Source organism: Manis pentadactyla, chromosome 1, assembly GCF_030020395.1.
Source record: "Manis pentadactyla isolate mManPen7 chromosome 1, mManPen7.hap1, whole genome shotgun sequence".
Lineage (NCBI taxonomy): Eukaryota > Metazoa > Chordata > Mammalia > Pholidota > Manidae > Manis > Manis pentadactyla.
In genome coordinates, this window is record NC_080019.1 from 196,413,730 (window position 1) to 196,438,973 (window position 25,244).

At 45.7% G+C, this 25,244-nt stretch overlaps 1 protein-coding gene across 4 annotated transcripts in view; it reads left to right on the forward strand.

Moving 5' to 3' along the window:
* ADARB1 (adenosine deaminase RNA specific B1) overlaps nucleotides 1-25,244 on the forward strand; it is a 161,311-nt gene that overhangs the window by 105,047 nt on the left and 31,020 nt on the right. For 3 of the 4 annotated variants that reach the window (XR_008998762.1, XM_036912085.2, XM_036912083.2), the window contains 6 exons: nucleotides 9,691-9,765; nucleotides 13,349-14,283; nucleotides 17,884-17,998; nucleotides 18,888-19,056; nucleotides 19,694-19,842; nucleotides 20,798-20,966. Coding sequence is in view for 3 of the 4 variants with exons in the window: in XM_036912085.2 (XP_036767980.2) it covers nucleotides 9,738-9,765; nucleotides 13,349-14,283; nucleotides 17,884-17,998; nucleotides 18,888-19,056; nucleotides 19,694-19,842; nucleotides 20,798-20,966 (1,565 nt within the window). In the remaining variant the exon portion in view is untranslated. Of the gene's footprint in view, nucleotides 1-9,690; nucleotides 9,766-11,570; nucleotides 11,656-13,348; nucleotides 14,284-17,883; nucleotides 17,999-18,887; nucleotides 19,057-19,693; nucleotides 19,843-20,797; nucleotides 20,967-25,244 lie in introns of those variants that run through there. The other variant, XM_036912084.2, reaches the window with a different exon arrangement.

Here is a 25,244-nt window from a genome sequence, read left to right on the forward strand (position 1 = left end):
CCTCCCTTGAGGAATCTTACCCGTCTCTGGCTAACCAGTCATCTTCCGGGGCCATACAGGGAAATGTAGAGTTGGTAAGTGAGAGAGAAGCCTTATTGTTTGAAATGGTCAGCTTTTTATTTCTTTGCATATTTATGCCCTGTAGCTTCTTTGCCCAGCATTTGTCTTGAGGTATCTTTACCACTTGGAGGAGTTATGATACTCGGTAAATTTGATATGAGGCACGAATTCTATTTAAGGGTTGTAATTAGGAAGGAAGAAGAAAAGCTATAGAAGTAGCAGGCGGAAGAAAACATGGGAAGATTGATTACTTCTTTGACATATCTTCTTGTAGAGTAACTTCAGCATGTATAGGTTTTAAGCTACTACTTAAATTGCGCACACACATTAACATAATAGGAGTATAGTTACATAACCAAAGCATATCTGTAATTACCAGCCATCTCCAGTGAAACCAAGAAAACAAGTTAGGCACCTTAGGCATTTGTGAAAACTTATCTATGATATGGTGGATATTGTCCAACTGAACTTGAACAGTCTGAGAGAAATCAGACAAATTAAAACAACCCATTCCTGGGGAATGTTCACATCCCTTATGTTCTTTTAACAGTAAATAGTCTGTAGTTGTAAGATTTTGGAGCACTACAATTTGCACTTCTCCTAATTCTTGGTTGAGTTCCAACAGTATAGATCCAGTCAAATTTGTTGTTTTACTGTATGCACAGGCCAGCTTAGATATCTCCTTCATTCCCATGGCAAGTCCAGGAGCTGCCCTATAAACCCCTTTACAGTCACTGTCCATCAGCATAGCAAAATGTTGTAGAATCACTACTTGCCTTCTCTGTGTTGTACAGCCCTCCCTTTTCTCCTACTCCCCCATGCATGTTAATCTTAATACCCCCTACTTCTCCCCCCCTTATCCCTCCCTACCCACCCATCCTCCCCAGTCCCTTTCCCTTTGGTACCTGTTAGTCCATTCTTGAGTTCTGTGATTCTGCTGCTGTTTTGTTCCTTCAGTTTTTCCTTTGTTCTTATATTCCACAGATAAGTGAAATCATTTGGTATTTCTCTTTCTCCGCTTGGCTTGTTTCACTGAGCATAATGCCCACCAGCTCCATCCATGTTGCTGCAAATGATTGGATTTGCCCTTTTCTTATGTCTGAGTAGTATTCCATTGTGTATATGTACCACATCTTCTTTATCCATTCATCTATCGATGGACATTTAGGTTGCTTCCAATTCTTGGCTATTGTAAATAGTGCTGTGATAAACATAGGGGTGCCCTGATCTTTCTCATACTTGATTGCTGCATTCTTAGGGTAAATTCCTAGGAGTGGAATTCCTGGGTCAAATGGTAAGTCTGTTTTGAGCATTTTGATGTACCTCCATACTGCTTTCCACAATGGTTGAACTAAATTACATTCCCACCAGCAGTGTAGGAGGGTTCCCCTTTCTCCATAGCCTCGCCAACATTTGTTGTTGTTTGTCTTTTGGATGGCAGCCATCCTTACTGGTGTGAGGTGATACCTCATTGTAGTTTTAATTTGCATTTCTCTGATAATTAGCGATGTGGAGCATCTTTTCATGTGTCTGTTGGCCATCTGTATTTCTTTTTTGGAGAACTGTCTGTTCAGTTCCTCTGCCCATTTTTTAATTGGGTTATTTGTTTTTTGTTTGTTGAGGCGTGTGAGCTCTTTATATATTCTGGACGTCAAGCCTTTATCGGATGTGTCATTTTCAAATATATTCTCCCATACTGTAGGGATCCTTTTTGTTCTATTGATGGTGTCTTTTGCTGTACAGAAGCTTTTCAGCTTAATATAGTCCCACTTACTCATTTTTGCTGTTGTTTTCCTTGCCCGGGGAGATATGTTCAAGAAGAGGTCACTCATGTTTATGTCTAAGAGGTTTTTGCCTATGTTTTCTTCCAATAGTTTAATGGTTTCATGATTTACATTCAGGTCTTTGATCCATTTTGAGTTTACTTTTGTATATGGGGTTAGACAATGGTCCAGTTTCATTCTCCTACATGTAGCTGTCCAGTTTTGCCAGCACCATCTGTTGAAAAGACTGTCATTTCCCCATTGTATGTCCATGGCTCCTTTATCAAATATTAATTGACCATATATGTCTGGGTTAATGTCTGGATTGTCTAGTCTGTTCCATTGGTCTCTGGCTCTGTTCTTGTGCCAGTACCAAATTGTCTTGATTACTATGGCTTTATAGTAGAGCTTGAAGTTGGGGAGTGAGATCCCCCCTACTTTATTCTTCTTTCTCAGGATTGCTTTGGCTATTCAGGGTCTTTGGTGTTTCCATATGAATTTTTGAATTATTTGTTCCAGTTCATTGAAGAATGTTGCTGGTAGTTTCATAGGGATTGCATCAAATCTGTATATTGCTTTGGGCAGGATGGCCATTTTGACGATATTAATTCTTCCTAGCCACGAGCATGGGATGAGTTTCCATCTGTTAGTGTCCCCTTTAATTTCTCTTAAGAGTGACTTGTAGTTTTCAGAGTAAAAGTCTTTCATTTCTTTGGTTAGATTTATTCCTAGGTATTTTATTTTTTTTTTGATGCAATTGTGAATGGAGTTGTTTTCCTGATTTCTCTTTCTGTTGGTTCATTGTTAGTATATAGGAAAGCCACAGATTTGTGTGTGTTGATTTTGTATCCTGCAACTTTGCTGTATTCCGATATCAGTTCTAGTAGTTTTGGGGTGGAGTCTTTAGGGTTTTTTATGTACAGTATCATGTCATCTGCAAATAGTGACAGTTTAACTTCTTCTTTACCAATCTGGATTCCTTGTATTTCTTTGTTTTGTCTGATTGCCGTGGCTAGGACCTCCAGTACTATGTTAAATAACAGTGGAGAGAGTGGGCATCCCTGTCTAGTTCCCGATCTCAGAGGAAATGCTTTCAGCTTCTCACTGTTCAATATAATGTTGGCTGTGGGTTTATCATAGATGGCCTTTATTATGTTGAGGTACTTGCCCTCTATTCCCATTTTGCTGAGAGTTTTTATCATGAATGGATGTTGAACTTTGTCAAATGCTTTTTCAGCATCTATGGAGATGATCATGTGGTTTTTGTCTTTCTTTTTGTTGATGTGGTGGATGATGTTGATGGACTTCTGAATGTTGTACCATCCTTGCATCCCTGGGATGAATCCCACTTGGTCATGGTGTATGATCCTTTTGATGTATTTTTGAATTTGGTTTGCTAATATTTTGTTGAGTATTTTTGCATCTACGTTCATCAGGGATATTGGTCTGTAGTTTTCTTTTTTGGTGGTGTCTTTGCCTGGTTTTGGTATTAGGGTGATGTTAGCTTCATAGAATGAGTTTGGGAGTATCCCCTCCTCCTCTATTTTTTGGAAAACTTTAAGGAGAATGGGTATTATGTCTTCCCTGTATGTCTGATAAAATTCCGAGGTAAATCCATCTGGCCCGGGGGTTTTGTTCTTTGGTAGTTTTTTGATTACCGCTTCAATTTCGTTGCTGGTAATTGGTCTGTTTAGATTTTCTGTTTCTTTCTGGGTCAATCTTGGAAGGTTGTATTTTTCTAGGAAGTTGTCCATTTCTCCTAGGTTTCCCAGCTTGTTAGCATATAGGTTTTCATAGTATTCTCTAATAATTCTTTGTATTTCTGTGGGGTCTGTCGTGATTTTTCCTTTCTCATTTCTGATACTGTTGATTTGTGTTGACTCTCTTTTCTTCTTAATAAGTCTGGCTAGAGGTTTATCTATTTTGTTTATTTTCTTGAAGAACCAGCTCTTGGTTTCATTGATTTTTGCTATTGTTTTATTCTTCTCAATTTTATTTATTTCTTCTCTGATCTTTATTATGTCCCTCCTTCTGCTGACCTTAGGCCTCATCTGTTCTTCTTTTTCCAATTTTGATAATTGTGACATTAGACCATTCATTTGGGATTGCTCTTCCTTTTTTAAATATGCTTGAATTGCTATATACTTTCCTCTTAAGACTGCTTTTGCTGTGTCCCACAGAAGTTGGGGCTTAGTGTTGTTGTTGTCATTTGTTTCCATATATTGCTGGAACTCCATTTTGATTTGGTCATTGATCCATTGATTATTTAGGAGCGTGTTGTTAAGCCTCCATGTGTTTGTGAGCCTCTTTGCTTTCTTTGTACAGTTTATTTCTAGTTTTATGCCTTTGTGGTCTGAAAAGTTGGTTGGTAGGATTTCAGTCTTTTGGAATTTTCTGAGGCTCTTTTCGTGGCCTAGTATGTGGTCTATTCTGGAGAATGTTCCATGTGCACTTGAGAAGAATGTATATCCTGTTGCTTTTGGATGTAGAGTTCTATAGATGTCTATTAGGTCAGTCTGCTCTACTGTGTTGTTCAGTGCTTCCGTGTCCTTACTTATTTTCTGCCCAGTGGATCTTTCCTTTGGGGTGAGTGGTGTGTTGAAGTCTCCTAGAATGAATGCATTGCAGTCTATATCCCCCTTTAGTTCTGTTAGTATTTGTTTCACATATGCTGGTGCTCCTGTGTTGGGTGCATATATATTTAGAATGGTTATATCCTCTTGTTGGACTGAGCCCTTTATCATTATGTAGTGTCCTTCTTTATCTCTTGTTACTTTCTTTGTTTTGAAGTCTATTTTGTCTGATATTAGTACTGCAACCCCTGCTTTCTTCTCACTGTTGTTTGCTTGAAATATGTTTTCCATCCCTTGACTTTTAGTCTGTACATGTCTTTGGGTTTGAGGTGAGTTTCTTGTAAGCAGCATATAGATGGGTCTTGCTTTTTTATCCATTCTGTTACTCTGTATCTTTTGATTGGTGCATTCAACCCATTAACATTTAGGGTGACTATTGAAAGATATGTACTTATTGCCATTGCAGGCTTTAAATTCGTGGTTACCAAAGGTTCAAGGTTAGCCTCTTTAGTATCTTACTGCCTAACTTAGCTCGCTTATTGAGCTGTTATATACACTGTCTGGAGATTCTTTTCTTCTCTCCCTTCTTTTTCCTCCTCCTCGATTCTTCATATGTTGGGTGTTTTGTGCTGTGCTCTTTCTAGGAGTGCTCCCATCTAGAGCAGTCCCTGTAAGATGTTCTGTAGAGGTGGTTTGCGGAAAGCAAATTCCCTTAGCTTTTGTTTGTCTGGGAATTGTTTAATCCCACCGTCATATTTGAATGATAGTCGTGCTGGATACAGTATCCTTGGTTCAAGGCCCTTCTGTTTCATTGTATTAAATATATCATGCCATTCTCTTCTGGCCTGTAGGGTTTCTGTTGAGAAATCTGATGTTAGCCTGATGGGTTTCCCTTTATAGGTGACCTTTTTCTCTCTAGCTGCCTTTAACACTCTTTCCTTGTCCTAGATCTTTACCATTTTAATTATTATGTGTCTTGGTGTTGTCCTTCTTGGATCCTTTCTGTTGGGGGTTCTGTGTATTTCCATGGTCTGTTGGATTATTTCCTCCCCCAGTTTGGGGAAGTTTTCAGCAATTATTTCTTCTAAGATACTTTCCATCTCTTTTCCTCTCTCTTCTTCTTCTGGGACCCCTATAATACGGATATTGTTCCTTTTGGATTGGTCACACAGTTCTCTTAATATTGTTTCATTCCTGGAGATCCTTTTGTCTCTCTCTATGTCAGCTTCTATGCATTCCTGTTCTCTGATTTCAATTCCGTCAATGGACTCTTGCATACTATCCATTCTGCTTATAAACCCTTCCAGAGTTTGTTTCATTTCTGCGATCTCCTTTCTGGCATCTGTGATCCCTCCGGACTTCATCCCATTTCTCTTGCGTATTTCTCTGCATCTCTGTCAGCATGTTTATGATTCTTATTTTGAATTCTTTTTCAGGAAGACTGGTTAGGTCTGTCTCCTTCTCTGGTGTTGTCTCTGTAATCTTTGTCTGCCTGTAGCTTTGCCTTTTCATGGTGATAGGAATAGTTTGCAGAGCTGGGACGAGTGACGGCTGGAAGGACTTCCTTTCTTGTTGGTTTGTGGCCCTCCTCTCCTGGGAGAACAGCGACCTCTAGTGGCTTGTGCTGCGCAGCAGCGCACATACAAGGTTTCTGCTTCCTGCCTGGCTGCTAGGGAGTTTATCTCCGCTGCTGCTGTGGGCGTGGCCTGGCTTGGGCAGCTACTCCAAAGTGGTGGAGTCACGTTGGAGCAGGAGCGGCTGGGAGGCTATCTATGTAAGGGGCCTCCCTGCTCCCTGCAGCCCAGGGGTTAGGGTGCCCAGAGATCCCCGGACTCCCTACCTCTGGATTAAGTGTCCCGCCCTGCCCCTTTAAGACTTTCAAAAAGCACCTGCCAAAACAAAACAACGACCACCAAAAAAAAAAAAAAAAAAAAAATTTTAATTAAAAAAAAAAAAGGTGGGCGCTCGTTTTTCTTTATTCTAAGGTGCCAACCTCAGGCCTCTGCTCACCGGTCTTGCTGCCCTGTTTCCCTAGTATTGGGGTCCCTATCCCTTTAAGACTTCCAAAAAGCGCTCGCCAAAACAAAAGAGCAAAAAAGCAAAAAAAAAAAAAAAATGGTCGCGCACTTTTCTTATGTCCTCCGGCACCCGGCCTCCAGTGCCCGCTCACTGTTATTGCTGCCCTGTTTTCCTAGTATCCAGGGCCCTGCACTCTGGCCCGGATGGCTGGGGCTGGGTGTTCAGCAGTCCTGGGCTCCGTCTCCCTCCCGCTCTGCCTGCTCTTCTCCCGCCGGGAGCTGGGGGGAGGGGCGCTCGGCTCCCGCGGGGCCGGGGCTTGTATCTTACCCCCTTCGCGAGGCGCTGGGGTCTCGCAGGTGTGGATGTGGTCTGGATATTGTCCTGTGTCCTCTGGTCTTTATTCTAGGAAGGGTTGTCTTTGTTATATTTTCATAGATATATGTTGTTTTGGGAGGAGATTTCCGCTGCTCTACTCACGCCGCCATCTTCCGCCCCTCCTTATTAACAGAATCTTTAGCAGAACAAAGGATTTCAGTCTTGATGAGGTCCAATTTTTCAGTTTTTCCTTTTATGGATCGTGCTTTTCACGTCTGGTCTGTGAACTTTTTGCCTAGCTCCAGGTCCTAAGGATTTTCCTAAAAGTTTTAGTTTTACGTATAAGCCCATGGTCCATTTCAAGTAAACTTTTATACAGGGTGTGAGACTTGGATGCCCATTTGCTCTAGTGCCTTCTGTGGACAAGGCTGTCCTTCCTTCCTTGAGTCGCATCCCTGCCGTTGTCAGCCACAGTGGGCACCTCTGTATGGGCCTCTCTGGGTTTTCCACCTGCTGTGATCTGCTTGTCTATCTCTAGTCAGTACCACACTGTCCTGATGGCTAAATCAGTTACACTGATTTCTCACATTTTCTTCTTTTTTATGATGTCTATTTTAAAATCTTTCTCAGTTGATTCTGACATCTCTGGGTTGGCATCTGTTGTCTTTTTTCTTTTGGTTTGAGGTCTTCTTGGCTTTCGGTATGATGAGTGCTTTTTTTTACTGAAACCTGGACCTTAAATAAGGACCTCACTCAAACCTTCTGCTTTAGCTGACTTTCTCTCTCACTGCTCTCTCTGTTAGGGCAGGGGATCCACTTCATTAGTTTAGGTGGGGTGTAAGTGCAGGTTCCCGTCAGGCCCACAGGACAACTCCCAGGCCCCTGCTTCCTTATAGTTCCCACCGACTCTGGCTGGTTGGGGACAAAAGTCCTGACGCTCCACTGGGCCTCCTCTGACACGCTCAGCAGGGAGAAGATGGCACCTTGGTACAGGGGAAGGGCCTGTACAGGGTGCAGCCCGGTGGGAATGAGCTTTGAGGCCCCTGCGGCCTTGCTGGGGGAAGGGTGGGGCATGGATGGAGCAGGGCCGTTGCCTCTCTCAGGTTCCTGTCCTGCGGGCAGGCCCAGGGGCTCACCGCGGTGCCGCTCCTGGTTCCCAGCTCTTCTGCTTTCTCCCCTCTGCCCTCAGGGCCCTCTGATGTTTGTTCTGTAATGTCCAAGGCTTTCGATAGTGCTGAGCAGGAGGAGAGGGGAGAGGGCATCTCTGCCGTCTTCCACAGCCAAGTCCGTCTGCCTACTTTAAAACTGGTGCTCTGCTTCTGAGAACACAGTGCTGTGGGCAGGTCTATGCAATTTCCAGAATGGATAGTTTGGGTTGCTCAGAAGTGCTGTGTGACTGTCCTGCTTACACACCTCTGTGCTTTCCCAGGCTCATGGTGTGCTCCTGCGGCCTCCGCTTAGGCACCGTGCAGCCCTCTTCTCACCTGACCCGCCAGCCGAGAGGGTTTGCATCTTACCTCCCTTTCTAGACCTCAAGGAAATGTTAAAACATCTATACATATGCAGAACGTAACCCCGTGCCCATCAGCCAGTATCAGCCATCCCCAGCCATGGCCTCTCAGTTTCATCCACACACCTCCTTCATTCTCTCACCATGCCAGATTGTTTTATAGTAAAAGTCCCAGGTATCATTTCATCTATGACTACTGCAGTATATACCACTAAAAGATAAGTTTCCACACCTAACATGAGAAACAGTAAGTCCTTAATATACTCAGCTATCCGGGCATATTTACAGTATTTATAGGGCAAACTTCTCAATTACAGACTTCATCTGATTCATTCAGCTTCTTGTAGTGTCCATCACTGTGCTGTGCACATAATAGATTTTCAGAAACTATACCTTGAAGTAATTAATTAATATAAAATAATACTTTAAAAACTATTGAGCACTTTCTTGATTAAAGAGTCTAAATAGAAACTCATTTAACTTTTAGCAACAATGTTCCAGACATACAATGAGATTCAACACTATTAATGAATGATTGTCATGAAAACTATATTTTAGATATGTGGTATGATATATATATATGAGATATATGCATGCTGTAGCACATTTTAGTCACCATTTTCCTAAAAGCAATGCATTTGCCTTCTAGTGAGTTAGAGTATAAATTGTATTCATATACAGAGAACATGGGGCTGCTAAATTTTGCAAATCTCCTTTTTCCCCAGTGGCACTTTGATGAGATCCTTTATTATAGGTTATATGTTAGTGCAGTATTGCCAAAGTATAGTATAGCCAAAATGTTTAGGAAGAGGAAACGTTTAACTTTGTTAACAACTAGATAATTGGGGTTCTTGTTCTTTGAGGATTTCCTGAGGTTTCTCCTGCCAACAGAAATCATAAGTTACACATGGTCAAGAAATTAGATCATATTCTAATACTTGCATGCATTGTAGTTGCATCCATATGAGACACTCCTCAAGATGGAGGGGAGGAGTCAAGTGGAGCACCAGGTGGCCCATGCTCTGTGCCTTTATTAATGACCCAGGCCACCTGCCAGAGCGCAGGTCCAGGGCACATGGATGGAGCCCACTGTGGGTTCCACCACTGTCTGTGGTGCTGTGGTGCATCTCGTCCCTCCATGGGAGAGGCTTGCTAAGATGTCCCGTCACCTCTTTCTCCCTGGTCACAGCTGCCCAGGGCCCCCAGCCCTGGGAGCCAGGGCCGCCTCTGCCCTCCCAGGCACCTCCCTAAGCGGAGTCCTGTCCTGTTGGGATCACCGGTGCCTGGAACAAGCCACAGTTGGGAGCATGGAACCACGTCCCCATGGCAGGTCTGTCCTCGCTTCCTGGTCTTTGCCTCAGTTTGCAGTAGCGCTGTCGACACTTCCAGAGCACACGGGCCTCATATCACCCACCACAGAGCACTGAGTTTTCTTCTTGCTGTTTTTCAGATAGAGACAGTCTCCACCAATCAAGACACCCTCCAAAGTGCTTTGCCATGGATGTAGAAGATGAAGAAAACATGAGTAAGATTCGGGACTGTCATGTAGTATCAAGCAGTTAATTTTCCATGGAAAGCTGAGTGTTTTTGTAAATTTATTTAATGAAGCAAATTAGGGAAACGTGATTGTTCCTCTGATCTGGGCTATTAACAGTGGCATGTTCTTAATTTTTGATATACTCTGTGCAGTGGGTGTCAGTATTTACTGTGGGCGTTTGCCATCCAGCCGTAATCTAGACTTCTCAGTCCTTGTCTTGGTCCTGGGCCGTCACGCATATACCAGGAAGGGAACCTCAGCCTCCAGATGCTCGTGTATGAAGCTGCATGGCTCCCTGCCAAGTCCCTGCCATTCTCATAGGAATGGTCCACATTTCCATGCACATAAACCTCTGAAATCGATTTAAATACCTGGGCAGTACATCAATTTTTCCCTTCAAATACAGCGAATTCTCCCAGCTCACATGAGTCCACTGATTGTAAGTTCCCAAAGACTCCAGTGATCCCCAGAGCTGGTGTGAACGGAGCTCAGTTTTGGGCCCCTTCACTTTTCCACCACTCCAGGCAGAGGGGACAGACAGCCTCGAATATGCCAGCTTTCCTCACTCAGCGTTTTTCTCTATGAAAAGCTTGGTGAATATGCTTCTCTCTTCTGTTTTATTTTAAATCCCAGATAGCAGTGCATTTAAGTGAGATTTAGATCCTCCCGCAGCAATGGGAGCTTTTAGTAGGCAAATTATAACAAGATGCGGTTTTTCTGATATGCGCATGTGTGTCCACTCTCGTCCATGCCCAGTTCCCAAGGAAGAGCATGCTGGTCTAAATGACCAGTGACATCTTACTGAAAGGGGTCCCTGCTGACTAGGACGCAGTTCAGCCCATTTCCCGTGACTTCACCCAAAACTGACCAACGGGGCCTTGGCACTGCACTCATCAGCCCGTGATCCAGAAGTCACCTGGCAGACACTTCTGCCTGGCTGGCTACCCCTCGGGTTTTGTTGTGGATAACATGGCGTGGGCTGGTCTTTATTGCACAGACCACACACTAGTGTCCTCTGGTGGAAGCCAGTCCTTGTGAGGTGCAGTCACGAGCAAACAGGACCAGCTACCATGCAGAGCCCTTGGGGATGGACTCTCCCTCCTCCTGCCGGCGAGTGCCAGGCCTCTGGCTGCCTGGTGGGGCTTTCCTTGGGGTGGTGTCCCCCCTGGAGCTGGCCCCTGAGGCCCTCTGAGAGCCCAGCCTCCCGTCCTGCCCATTCACTGTTCCACATGATGAGTGTGTGTGCCGATGTCCCCTGGGCCTCCTTTTCGTCAGGACTGTGGGCCATCGTCCATGGTGGCCGTCCTCTGGTTCAGGGGAATGGTGATGGTGTGTAGATTATGTAACTGTCCCAGACTGCTCCTTGGTAACTTACCAAGATAAAGAATCCTTTTGAATGATTTTTCTAGAAAGATAAGCTACTGGTTCTAGTGCTGAAACTTTGAAATGCCAGTCCTGTGTTTTCTGTTGTTTTGAAAGCAACCAACATTTTTATCATGATTAATATTCACATTTATGAAATAAAGTAGCATGATATGTAAAGAGAGCATCTATTTGAGAAGAGTTGTAATAGTGGGATGCCTTCCCAATTTTAATATTTTATTTTCCTTAACCTATTAGCATTTTTAATAAGATGGAATATAAGCAGTAGTTCAGTGCCTCTGAAGCAAATAAGAACCTAGAATTTATGTGAACTCTGTTAGAGAAAGTGTATTTTTCTTATAATTTCCAGATTATTTGTCAATCCAATACTGATTATGTTTACCTTAAAGGAATGCATTTGTTTGTTTCAGAGGGTGTTTGATCAAATGCATGTCAGAATGTGTTCATACTGATCTGGTCTCCGCCCTGATGATCGTGTGGCAGCAGCATCAGGATGTGAGCAGCCATGTGCTCGATAATATTCTCGCTCGTTTGTTGACCTCAACTCTGTCTGCTCTGCTCTTTTGAATCTTTGTTTCCTTCGAGCACCGAAAGGAGTAACCTATCGAGCTTTTGCTGGAGGATGTTATAAATGAAAATTTAGTATCCATTCCGTCAGCTTTGTCAACTGGGAAAAGTGGTGTGTGTGTCACTATGTGGGAGAAATGAGTCTGCAGGGAAAGGCCATCCGTCTCCGCATCTCTGCCACGGAGCCCAGCCCACTCACCCATGGGTGTGTTTAGACCAGGGTCACTCCTTCCTTCTCGGCGGAGTGATGACGGCCCTGGAAATCTGAGAACTTTAACTGCAGGAATGGCAGCCAGCCGCCTAGACTTCCTGTCACGTTAAGCACCCCCATGGGTAGAGCTAGTGAACATTTTCCCAATTCCATCACTTACTTCACATACGAGAATCTACTTTTACATCATGTGGTAGAAATAGAGCCTTGAACCACCACATTGGGGTGCTTGTAAATTGGTTTACAATTGTAAATAATATTTTGGTTACTTAAAAGACTTCCTGTGGGTTTCCCGAAGCTAGCCGTAGGTCTTTGAATACAGCCCTGCCGGCAGTGTCCTGAAGCTCTGTATGACCATGAGGCCTGTGGCCACGAGAACTAACCAGGAAAACAAGGGATCGCTTCTTATTTTTTAAAAATCTTGATAGACTTAAAGGCAAGACTGAACACTTTTTAATTACCCTTTTTGAAATTAAGATCCTATTTTGTCATGACCTTTAGAGTTCTAAAAATATTAACTGTGTATACAAACTGCCCTTAAAAGGTAGGATAACCAAATTATTCCATAAATCCAGGAAATATTTGTTTTTTAAAGAAGATGAAATTTCCAGCTCTGGTTGGGAAGCTATAGCCTGCCTGCAGCTTCAGTTCATACCTGTCCTTCTGTGCCTTTTCACTCTGGCAGGGAATATGCTAAGGATTCAGAGGAAAATCAATCCCATGTACAATGAAAAAATTTTTAATGAGCATTAGAAATGAAGCTGTATCCTTCAAAAGTAATTTCTGAAAGGCCAGAATACTTTCTGTAATTACATAAGCAGTTTTCTAAGATTGATTAATGAACTAAATCAAATAAGTGCACATATCGATTGAGTATTTTAAACCTGGAACACTAATTAACTTGTGAATGCATGTTTTAAGTCCGGTTACCTCTTCCGGGAGATGCTGCAGGTTAAAGCCCAGCATGAGGACAGCAGGAGGGCAGGCAGGGAACGACTTGCCGGAACGCGGCAGACACCTGCCGGTGCTGTACTAGACTTGCTGATGTGAGGTCTTTCTGGATTGATTTGCCATCTCACATCTGGACAAGCTTAAGTAAGCATCTCCAGATGCTTCAGAATATTCTCATAGAAAAAATTATTTTAAAAACTCACCTTTTAATGCAAAAGCAGTTGGTAACACCAGATAGAAATGGTATGAGCCATAACTTAGCAAAATGTCAAATGACTCATTTCAGTTTAGGTGGACAGTGCTTTGGTTAAACATGTAGTTCACGCAAACAGCAAGGAATAAAATGTATAACACACATCACTTAACCAGTTACAAAGAGCGATAAAGGAATCTATAAATTTTGCATTTACAAGGTCCTGCAACGAAGGCGTTGTAAGTTACTCTTTCTGGGCACCGCAGGTCCGAGCAGCACAGATGTTAAGGACAGCTGCCATCAGGACAGCGCGTCCACCGAGGACGGCAGTGCTCTGCGGCCTGGAGAGGGCGGCCCGCTCCCCAATGGGGGTGGAGGGGGCGCCAGCAGGAAGCGGCCCCTGGACGAGGGCAGCAATGGCCACGTCAGGTTCCGCCTGAAGAAGAGGAGGAGGGCGCCAGGGCCCGCGCTGCCCAAGAATGCCTTGATGCAGCTGAACGAGATCAAGCCCGGCCTCCAGTACACGCTGCTGTCCCAGACGGGGCCCGTGCATGCGCCCCTGTTCGTCATGTCTGTCGAAGTGAATGGGCAAGTCTTTGAGGGTTCGGGCCCCACAAAGAAAAAGGCCAAGCTACATGCTGCTGAGAAGGCTCTGCGGTCTTTTGTCCAGTTCCCCAATGCCTCTGAGGCCCACCTGGCCATGGGGAGGACCCTGTCCACCCACACAGACTTCACATCTGACCAGGCTGATTTCCCCGACACGCTCTTCAACGGCTTCGAGACCCCGAACAGGTCGGAGGTGCCCTTCTACCTGGGTGCCAACGGCGACGACTCCTTCAGCTCCAGCGGGGACCTCAGCTTGTCGGCGTCCCCAGTGCCTGCGTGCCTAGTCCAGCCGCCCCTGCCCGTGCCCCCGCCATTCCCACCCCCGAGTGGAAAGAACCCTGTGATGATCCTGAATGAGCTGCGCCCGGGGCTGAAGTACGACTTCCTCTCGGAGAGCGGGGAGAGCCACGCCAAGAGCTTCGTCATGTCTGTGGTCGTGGACGGCCAGTTCTTCGAGGGCTCGGGAAGGAACAAAAAGCTCGCCAAGGCCCGAGCCGCTCAGTCTGCCCTGGCGACCATTTTCAATTTGCACTTGGATCAAACTCCGTCGCGCCAGCCCATCCCCAGCGAGGGCCTGCAGCTGCACTTACCACAGGTGAGGAAGGCTCTGCCGCCATGGTGGCCTGTCCCCGTGATGCTTCGGGCAGGACGGGGCCCCCCTTGCAGCATCACTCTGTCCCCACGCGAACAGTCATGGTGAGTCCAGCTCCCGGCAGCCTTTCATCACTTGCACCAGGCATGTGGTCCCTGGGACGCCCTCCAAGGCCATTGGCCATTGCATGGGGTGGGACACGGGAGCCCCGCCCCCCAGGGGGATGCCAGCACTCGCCAGACAGACCCCACTCCACACGGTGGTCTGCCAGGCCATTCCCGTGCTGCTCACCCCTGCGGGGACCCCATCTGTAGCGGTCTTTGACAGAGGAGAGGGGAGGGTGGGCTGAAGCTCCGGAGCCTTGCCCCAGCATAGTGTCTCATCTGGGAATCTCAAGTACAAGATTCATTGTCTGCGGAGCCCCGAGTACAGCCTTGCCGGCCGGCCCAGTCATCAGCTAGAAGCCAGGCCTAGGTCGGGGGTCAGGGCCTGGGGCTGGCTGGCAGCTACCCCGAGGCTGCAGCCCACATGGGCAGTGAGCCGCGGCAGTCGCGAGGCTGGCTGGAGGCTGGGCGGTGGGCCCTCTGGAGCACTCGGCTCCCACTGGGCACCGCGGTCCCCCACCTGGTCCCTCCTGCTTGGCCTTGCCTTTGGTCTCAGACTGCACCACCCTCCAGATAAAGCTGGGATGAAGGAGGGTGCAGGAGAGGGGAGGGTGAAAGAGAAAAGCACAGCGAGTCGCTGACTCCTGACCCTGCACCTGCTCCTGGCCGCCTGCAGAAATTGCTCTTTTAGGGAGAAAATCTGACCTTCTCTATTTGGTGACACTTGTCAGAATGCCATTGAATTTGACAATAAAACATTTATTGGTTTGATCAGAGAAAGTGGATCCCGAATTGGCCAATAGGATAGCTTGTGTCCTCGCAGGAGAGTCCAAGATTGTCCCATTTCTTGCTTGCCTTTGAGGACAATTAGAGTAATGCTATACCATGTCACCTGAGATGACCACGAATTCTTATTTGTAAAAGCAGAAAATTTATTTTATTTTGCTTGAAGTAATCCCATACAGCATCAGTATGAAGTAACACATTCAAAGTATCTTGATTTTTTTATGAATGAAATGTTTCCTATAGTAAGCTCTTGTCAACATTATTCATAAGAACTGTTATATATTATAATTGTACAAATTAGTGGCACAAGTTCCTAGGTGCTTTTTTATTTTCAGATTTACTGTTCACTAAAAACTGTCAGCCCGAGTTGAAAGGTGTCTGATGCAAGCCGTCTTCCCTTAACGTCAGCAGAGTTGCATGTGAAGTGGGTGGAATCATGTGGATGCTGTGATCCCCGATGCTGGGCTCTGCAGTGGAGATGGGACCTGCAGCGGGCAGGGAGGTGGCTGGCGGTCCCATGTGCGTGGGTGCCTGTGTGGGCCTGCAGCCCACTCCCCGGGCCTGGCTCTGGGACCCATGTGGGGCGGCCACTGGGTCCCTTGCTTGGGGGTCATGTGGAGCTTCGCAGGGAGGGGCATCTGCTGACTCGAGCCTGAGAGGAAGGGTGGAGGTGGGCAGGGGCTCTCTCAGCCCCCCCGGATGCCCCTTGCCTCGAGTTCTGCAGGCACTGAGCCGTAGTTCCTGGGCATCTGTGGCCCGGGTCCGCAAGGCCTGAGGCAGTGGGGCTGTGTGCCCTCTGTCTGCTCACAGGTAGCTCAGAATGTCACCATGTTTTCCTTAGGACCAGGGGGTGGCCTTCGCAGTCAGTCCTTGTGGCCTTACTTCCAGGCTCCCCTGTCTTTCCACGGAAAATGTCTGAATGTTCATTCTGGAGTGGATGAAGCCCTTACCGTTTCCCTGGAGCAGCCACTGAAGGACTCGGTCAGCCATCCTGCTCTTGGTGAATTTTGCCCTCACAGCATTCACAGTGGCACATGAGGCTTAAAAATCAGAAAGCCGACCACATGTGTGACAAGTGCACAGCGCTCTGTCAGTGGTGAATTCTGTGCAAGTGGCACAGCCCAGCTTCCAGCTGGAGCCTCTCCGCTCCTGGGTGTTGCTGCAGGCGAGTGGTTCTCTCTGGGGCCGTGGAGGGGCCAGTTTGACTTTGAAGAGCATGTTACGCTTGTCACTATCTGCTCCCGAGGCTTAGAGGGAGAGAGGATGAGAGAGCGGCTTCTTTAAGGGGTGTGGGACCCTCCGCGTGCTGACACGCCTGCACCCAGCGGGTGAGGGACCCCACACGTGCCTGACTGCCTTCGAGCATCTCTGAACTCTGGCCCCACGTTCCTGCTTTTCTCAAAATTTGGAGGTTTGCCTAATCTTGTGAGAGGGAAACCTCTGTTCCCTCCACTTATCCTTCAGCCCCTTGCTGCTTTTCTTCCACATCATTGGAATGTGCTGTCCTTCATCTTTGGTGCTGTCATGTGGGGTCCAGCGCCTGCTTCTGTCTGTGCCCAAGCGTGGCGCTGATGCCCTTGCCCCTTCCCAGCCGCCCCGTCTGCGCCCATGCCTCCTGTCTCCAGTGCCATCTCCTGGGGCTCATAGGTGCTTGCTGAGCAGTGACAAGAGGAAAAACATCCTGACAGCTGTATTTTTTCCAGACAAGTCATCGTTTAGGATGAATGGCTTTTCTATTCATTTTGAGAGTGCTTTATTATGGGCCAAGCTAGGGACACTAGATTTGGCCATTTGATTGTCAGGACAAATGTAGATTGGTGAGATGTGTGTCCAGCGTGGCCCTTTACCCACCTCTCACAAGGCATCATCTCCCATAACACTGGGTCTTTAGACCCAAGACAAACCACAAGCCTTTGAAAACAAGGCCACGTCTGAAATCTGACAGGTGCGTCTGCTTCTGAGAGGCACCCCCTTAGCACAGGGTCACATGATCAGGAAGTACTTAGATCAAAGGGTTCCAAGTGTCTCACTGAACACCTTCCCCTTCAAAGTGTGGCGCTCAGTGCACTGTGATGTCTTGTGCTCTATGTGACCAGTGCCCTTACGAGCTCCGATCTGCAGTGGTTCCAAGACATGACTGAGCCAGGCTGGTTTGTCTCAGTCATTGAAGTGACCGAGAGACACAGCTGAGGGTGCCTTTGAGAGGGGGTGCCCTGCAAAGCCAAGTGAGTCTTCAGTCTCATCGCTGCGAGCTGCTCCCCACCCCCCTGTGGTCAGGAAAGGAACATTCTCACTTTTCCCAGGAGCCCTGTCATTCAGGGGCTTGTGGCCCCTGCAGCTAGGAGAGCCCAGGCGGAGCATTGGGGGGCCGGGTCAGGCGGCCAGGGAGCCACTGGCCACACTCGCCTGCATCTCCTCATCCCGGGTCAGGGCTGGGGCTCTGGGGACTGGGGCAGCCCAGGCTGGCTCCCGTGGCTGGGCTCTGCATTGTCCTGCCTTTGCAGCCCTGTTGAAGGGTCCGTCCCAGCCTTGGACGCTCGCTGGTCACCTGTTCCCGAGGAGTGAAGAAATGGCGCACACCCACACGCTTGTTGGCGGGGTTTCCCTGCGTGGTTTCCCAGAGGAGACGCCGGCACTGGCACCTTGAGGGGAGCATATGTCGGCGGCCCCGGCAGGTGCAGCCATGCCCCTGACTTGCTGCTATGCTCCCCAGGTGTTGGCAGATGCTGTGGCCCGCTTGGTCCTCGATAAGTTTGGTGACCTGACAGACAACTTCTCCTCCCCGCATGCTCGTAGGAAAGTCCTCTCCGGGGTTGTCATGACAACAGGTAAGCCTCTGGTGCTGTTGGTCCGCCTCATTTCATCGCACGATGGGGGGACGCTGCCAGGGGGTGGTCGTCCTCACAGCGTCTGCCGGGTTCAGGAGCTGCACCATGTCGTTTCCCTGAATGTTCATCTTTTGAACCTGAGTGTGTCTCACTGGAGAAAGTGACTGTATTCACGAGCGGTTCCTGTAGTGTTACAGGAATAGTTTTGACCTGCTCTGGGGAGCTGCACTTAGTCCAAATGTGGCCCCACTGAGTGAATGACCTTGGGCAGGAAACCTGTGTTTCCTCATCTGCAAAATGGTGGCAGTGTTGAGTGTGCACCTCACAAGTCATTGTGGAAGGAGGTGAACACACTTAGCTCTGGCCTCACCCGTGCGTGTCAAGTGCAGCATTCGCCCAGCTGATGCATGTGGCTCTGTGGCCTGCGGTCTGTCGGCAGGTTTGTGAGACGGATCGCTCCGTGCCCACCACGCTGACCAGCACGCTGTGAATTACGGCCGCTTTCCCTTTCGTCCCCCTGGGGGCTGGTGTGCCATTGCTCCTAGCCTCTTCAGTGCTCCGATAGTGATTTCAGGGTTGTTACCAGGCCAGTTAGCCTACCATTACAGTGTGCTTCCTTCCTGTATCTAACGGGTAGTGTTGGAGAAAAGGAATCCTCAAATAGAGACCCTTTGCACTAAATCATGAGGAAGGCTAACATCCCAGAAGGTTCCAGAGCAAGTGCCTGAGTTTACCCAGGAAGAAGCAGGTGGTAGGATGGGTCTGAAGGTGAGCCGAGCAGTCTGTTGACATGTGAAGTCAGGCTGCTGGGAACACAGGTCAGACTACAGGAGCACAGACAGACACAAGTCACGGGATTGTGAGGGATGATTTCTCTTCTGTTTTTCAGGTACAGATGTTAAAGATGCCAAGGTGATAAGTGTTTCTACAGGAACAAAATGTATTAATGGCGAATACATGAGTGATCGTGGTCTTGCATTAAATGACTGCCATGCAGAAATAATATCTCGAAGATCCTTGCTTAGATTTCTTTATACACAACTTGAACTTTACTTAAAGTAAGTTTATTAAGTAAGTAAATAAAGGAAGCTCTTTTTAAAAAATATTCCTTCCTATCAGAATGTATTGCAAAACTTTTCACTGTGTCTGTAATCACTGAAAAACTCTTAAAATAGTAACTGTATTGGTAACCGTGGTTGGACCCCATCTTCCCATGGTGTTGAAGCTACAAAATGAAGTTGGCTAAGTTATAAAACACATACACATGTACATGTGTGTCTACACTTAGCACAGCTCTAGGTTTAAAGTCTGTGGGCAAGACCGTGTGCTCTTGTGCAACATGAATGTAAATAGAACCTACCTGGTGAAGATGTTCATTTGTACTCTAGGCACCATGCATAAAAATAGGTAGTTATACATCCAACTGCTTTCCTTCATAAAGCCATTTCTGGCGTTTGGTCTTCCTGCTCTGAGGCTATCGATGAGAAGAGGGAAAGGCTGCTTGCCTCTCAATGGCATGCTCACGATGGAGCGGCCACAACTATGTTCATTGTTGTGAGTGTATGAAATGACTGTTCTGGCACAAGCTCTCCCACACTCTGCAGAAAGCCCGGGCCTTTGAAAGCCATCGTAAGCTGTGGCACGTGCAAGCCATCACAGCTTGGAAGTTTATTTCTGCAACCTTTTTCCTTTCAGTAACAAAGATGATCAAAAAAGATCCATCTTTCAGAAATCCGAGCGAGGAGGGTTTAGGCTGAAGGAGAATGTCCAGTTCCATCTGTACATCAGCACCTCTCCCTGTGGAGATGCCAGAATCTTCTCCCCACACGAGCCGATTCTGGAAGGTATGAGACGGGTTCAACTGGAGAAAATGCGGGCTTCACAGTAACTGAGAATAGAAGGAACCCACATTAACACCCCATCTTTGTTTAAAATTTCAGCCTGAATGTGGGTCCGATGGGAGTATATAAAAGCAAAAGTCTTTTCTTTTCAATGAATAATTTAATTAGAAAATTTTAATGTATGAAAAACATTGATCCTAATAAGCTAAGTAATTAGGGTAAGGGTATTAGGCAAAATCATTTACAGTATTTGAATTTGGATAATATGTATGGAGGCATGTCCTCTTCTGTATTTCTGGTGAATTGTAGTTTAACTCATATAGTCGAAGCATTTGGCTAAAATCTCAGAAGCTGGTCCGACAAGGAAAGAGATGACCTTGCCCTGCGTGGTCTCTGCCCTTCTCTGCACTTGGGGCTCTGCCTTCGTGCGGTCCTTGTACTACGCATCTGCTTGCAAGCCGAGCATGGTTTATTCCAAAAAAAAGACACATACCAGTGTGGAGAACCGCCATATGTGAAGATATAAGGAAGAAAACGGGGTCCCCCCATTCATGCAGCCTACTAGGTGTTTCTGCTTCCTGTGGATGGATTTCTGTACCCCCATCATTTATTTTTGAAAATTAAAAAATATGGGGAAATTCAAATATCTATCCTAGGAGAGCAAAGTTTGGCATTTGTCGTATTTGCTTTGGCTCATTTTTAATGATTAAAGTAAATAATTTTTGTTAAATCGGAAGCACTTTCTTCCCTCAACCCCTGATTAGACCACTTCTGTGAATTTGGTTTATATCATGTCTGCCCAGTCCAGTTTCATATACTTAGTTTGCATGTATATCTTAAGTGGAATAAATGCCTGCTTATGGGGTGTGGGCTGCATTTTAAGTTTATAGGGAGCTATTAGAGGCGCTTTTCCATGAGGTAAGTAGATCAGGTCTTGGACCTTGTTTTTCTCTCTTAGAACCAGCAGACAGACATCCGAATCGAAAAGCCAGAGGGCAGCTGCGGACAAAGATAGAGTCTGGTGAGGGGACAATCCCTGTGCGGTCACATGCGAGCATTCAGACGTGGGACGGCGTGCTACAGGGGGAGCGGCTGCTCACCATGTCCTGCAGCGACAAGATGGCACGGTAAGGCCCCTGCCCACTCTGCCCACGGTCTGTCCTGCCCCTGCCCCAGGGTCCCAGCCTTCTTTGGAGGGCTGAGGTCCTGAGCAGGAGCCGCAGGGCCTGTCCACAGGCACCTTGGCTCCTCTCACAGGCTTCCCCACACAGCTGCTGGGGTGAACTTGTATGCAGATGGGACATTTTGAGACTGCTCCCAGAGAACACAGAGCTCCTCGCTGTAGTTGGCGGGGCTGTGATGGCCCCGTTCACACAGAGCGCACATTCAAGGGGAACAGGCTCGGACAGCCAGTGGGGGTGTGGGCTGTCATGGGCACTGTGTCTCAGCGCAGGGAGCCCCCACAGCCATCCAGGCTGGCAGTGGTTACGAGGAGCTGGGGCTCTGCACACACTCTGGCTCACATTTGCATGAGAAATGCCATTCTTTCTGAAGCCTTTGCCAGGTCCCATGTGCACATGCATCTTTCCAGTGGCTGGTGAGCGTCTCATGTTGACCATCTATTGTGGGTCTTATCAGGGAATGTAGAATACATAAGCTGAATTCATCATACTTTGTTCTCTGCAGTGGACCAGAGCTACACTGGGATGTGTGTACTTACTGTGTCTTTTCTGTCTACTTCCATATGCTTTGTGTGAAAAAATACACAGCGGTGTCATTTCGGGATGTTGGTATGTTGTTAACATACAGCAATGGAAGTATATTTTAAATCCCATTCTGTATCTTGTTTTATCCAGCCCAGGGTTTGAGAACTATCCCTGATGCTATAATAAACAGCCAGTTGATTATTTCTGACCTTTGCAAAGAGCCCATCGTATTCACAGGCCACATTACGTCCCTGTCCCTGGTGATAGAAGCTTGGGTCTCCTCTGATTCTCTTCTGCAGTACAGCCATGAATTTCCATGAACACAGCTCATTACAGACCTTTGCCATCCATGAGTCATACACACATATGACATCCCAGAGAAAAGCCAGGCACACCCTCAACAGCCACACTGGTCCAGTGGTGCGTGAGGTTGGTTTCCACCATGTCAAAACTGGTATTTCATGGTTTTCATTTCCGTGTCTCTTATCACTAGGAATGTTGAGGGTCTGTTCAGCTGCCCACCCCTCTGTGGATTCCTGTTAATACCCTTTTTCATATTGATTTGCAAAATTCCTTTTATAGTTTATATTGTAATCCCTAATGTTTTGAGGAGCTTCCATGTCTTCTCCAGGTCCAAATCAGTGTCTCAACTTTGTCCATGTCATCTTCTTTTGAATAGAAACCCCTAATTTTTTTGTGATCTTACCCATTAAGTTTTTACCATAGGATTTATACTTTTAAGATCTTATTTAAGACATTCCTCCTCAAATTAGGAGTGTATCTATACCTTTTTCTAAGATCTTTATTATTTTACTTTCACATTTAAGCCTTTAGTACATTTGTATTATATGTAATAATTCAGCTTTATTACTTTAACAGTGAGTCAGTTTTCCCAGTACCATTGATGGAATGACCCTCGTTTTCTTCATTGACCTGTGAATGCACCTCTGATTTATACTGTTACATACTGATGAGTCTGTTTCTAGACTTCTGATTCTCCGTTAGTCTATAATTAGTTGTAATTGCACAAAATTCATAGTTTTTATTATTCTGAATTTTAATATGTTTGAAGTTCTAATTGGGTAAGACCAGCATTCTTTGCTCTTCCTTTTCAAACTTGTTGCAGCTTTTTAATGAACCTTTATTCTTTGTACATATTTTTGAATCAGCTTATCAAGTGTCTCCAAATGTCTTGCTTAGATTTTATACAGAATTATGAAATTATGGATTGAAATGGAAAGAATCAACATTAAGTTAAACCAGTCCAACCATGAATATTGTATGTATGTCCATATTTAAATTTTTTCCTTTCTGTCATTTTACAGTTTTTCACAAGGATGTTGGGTAATTTTCAACAGATTAATTCCTAGAACTTTATATTTTCTGTTAGTGTGAGAATTGTCCTATTGTTTATTGTATACTCTGGATAATTATTGCTGGTTTAAGACAAACACCACTGATTTATTTTATTGTGGTAAAAACACGTGACACAAAATTTACCATATTAACCATTTTTTGAAGATTTTTCTTAAGAGCAGTTTTAGGTTTGCAGTGAAATTAAGAGGGAAATACAGAGATTCCCATATATTCTTCCTACCCCCACCGCATGCACAGCCTCCTGCATCAGCAACACCCACACCAGCGTGGGGCATTTATTACAGTTGGTGTACCTATGTTGACATATCATAATTACCCCAAATCCATAGTTTATAGGGTTCATACCTGGTGTTGTACATTCTGTGAGTTTGGACAAATAGTATAACAACATGTATCCACCTTTATAGCATCATAAAAAGCATTTTCCCTGCCCTAAAAATTCTTTCTGTTCTACCTATTCATTCCCCTTGCCATCCCTGGCAGCCCCTGACTTCCTTACTGTCCCCACTGCTCTGGCTTTTCCAGAATGTTACAGAGTTGGAATCCTGCAACATGTAGCTTTTTCAGGCTGGCTTCTTTTACTTTGTAATGTTCATTAAGGTTCCTCAATGTCTTTTCATGTCTGGATAACTCATTTCTTTGTAGGGCTGAATAATATTCTGTTGTCTGATGGATCACAGTTTGTCCACACACCTACTGAAGGACATCTTGGTTGCTTCCAAGTTTTAGCAGTTATGAATAAGGCTGGTATAAATACCTGTGTGCAGATTTTGTGTGAACATAACTATTTAGCTCCTTTGGGTAGATATAATGAAGTGTGATTGCTGGACCATATGGTAAGAGTATATTTAATTTTGTAAGAAACCTCAAAACAATATGTAGAGAACTAAAATTCAGCAACAATGGGCAGATATGGACAAAGGACTTAAATAGACTCATTTCCAAAGAAGACATACAAACGGCCAGTGAAAAGATGCTCAACAGCACTAACTGTCAGGGAAATGCAAATCAAAACCACAGTAAGATGCCACCTCACACCCATAAGGTCGGCTACTATAAAAAAATAATAATAATAAGTGTTGAGAGGATGTGGTAGAATTGGAACCCTTGTGCACTGCTGGTTGGAATGTAAAATGGTGCAGCTGGTGTGGAAAATCATATGGAGGTTCTTCAGAAGAATGACCTTGTAATCCAGTAATTCTACTACTGAGTGTGTACCCCAAAGAACTGGAAACAGGATCTCAGAGATATTTGTACACCCATGTTCATAGAAGCATTATTGACAGTAGCTAAAACTTGATGAGGTGTCTGTTAAGATCTTTGACCCATTTTTTTAATTGAGTGTTTGTTTTCTTATTGTTGAGTTTTAAGAGTTCTTTGCATTTTGTGGATAACAGTCCTTCATCATGTTTCTTTGCAAAATTTTCTCCCAGTCTGTGACTTGTCTTTTCATTTTTTGGATATTGTTTTTCGCCAAGAAGAAGTTTTAATTTTATGCAGCCTAGCTTATCAGTTATTTCTTTCATGGATTGTGCCTTTGGTGGTGTATCCAAAAAGTCGTCACCATATCCAACGTCATCTAGACTTTCTCTTATGTTATTTTCTAGGAGCTTTATAGTTTTGCATTTTACATTTAGGTCTGTGATCCATTTTGAGTTAATTTCTGTGAGGTGTAAGGTCTTTGTCTAGATTGGTTTTTTGCATGTCGACAGCCAGCTGTTCCAGCACCATTTGTTGAAGGGACTGTCTTTGCTCTATTGAATTACTATTGCTCCTTTGTCAAAGATCAGAACTGTATTTGTTAGATCTACTTCTGGGCTCTATCCAGTTTCATTCTTCTTTTTGTCTGTTGTTTTGCCAATACCACGCTCTCTTGATTTGGGTTCTGAATTCCACTGTGTGTGTGTTTTGGAGGCTGGGATGGGGGCCCATCCCCCACACATCCAACAAGCTATTCTCAGATACCAGCTGGGTGTCCTATAATCCGGCTCAATTCTGACACCACCTACCTAGAGTAAATATCAGATCCCACAGATAAGGGCTCAGTCCCACAAAACTGCCCTCCCCCCCACTTCAGATGCCAGTCACAAACAGGTTGCCATCTGTGCTTTTGACCAACCAACTATAGTTCGGAAGTTTCCAGGACCTCCTCTGGGTTTGATTAATTTGCTACAGTGGCTTACAGAGCACAGAGAAACATTTTGCTCCCTGGATCAGTGGTTTATGATACAAGGATGTAACTCGGGAGTGTCCAGCGGGGAGAGACACACAGGTTGGGGCGTTGGGCAGGCACAACCATGTGTGCCACTCTCGCCAGCACGT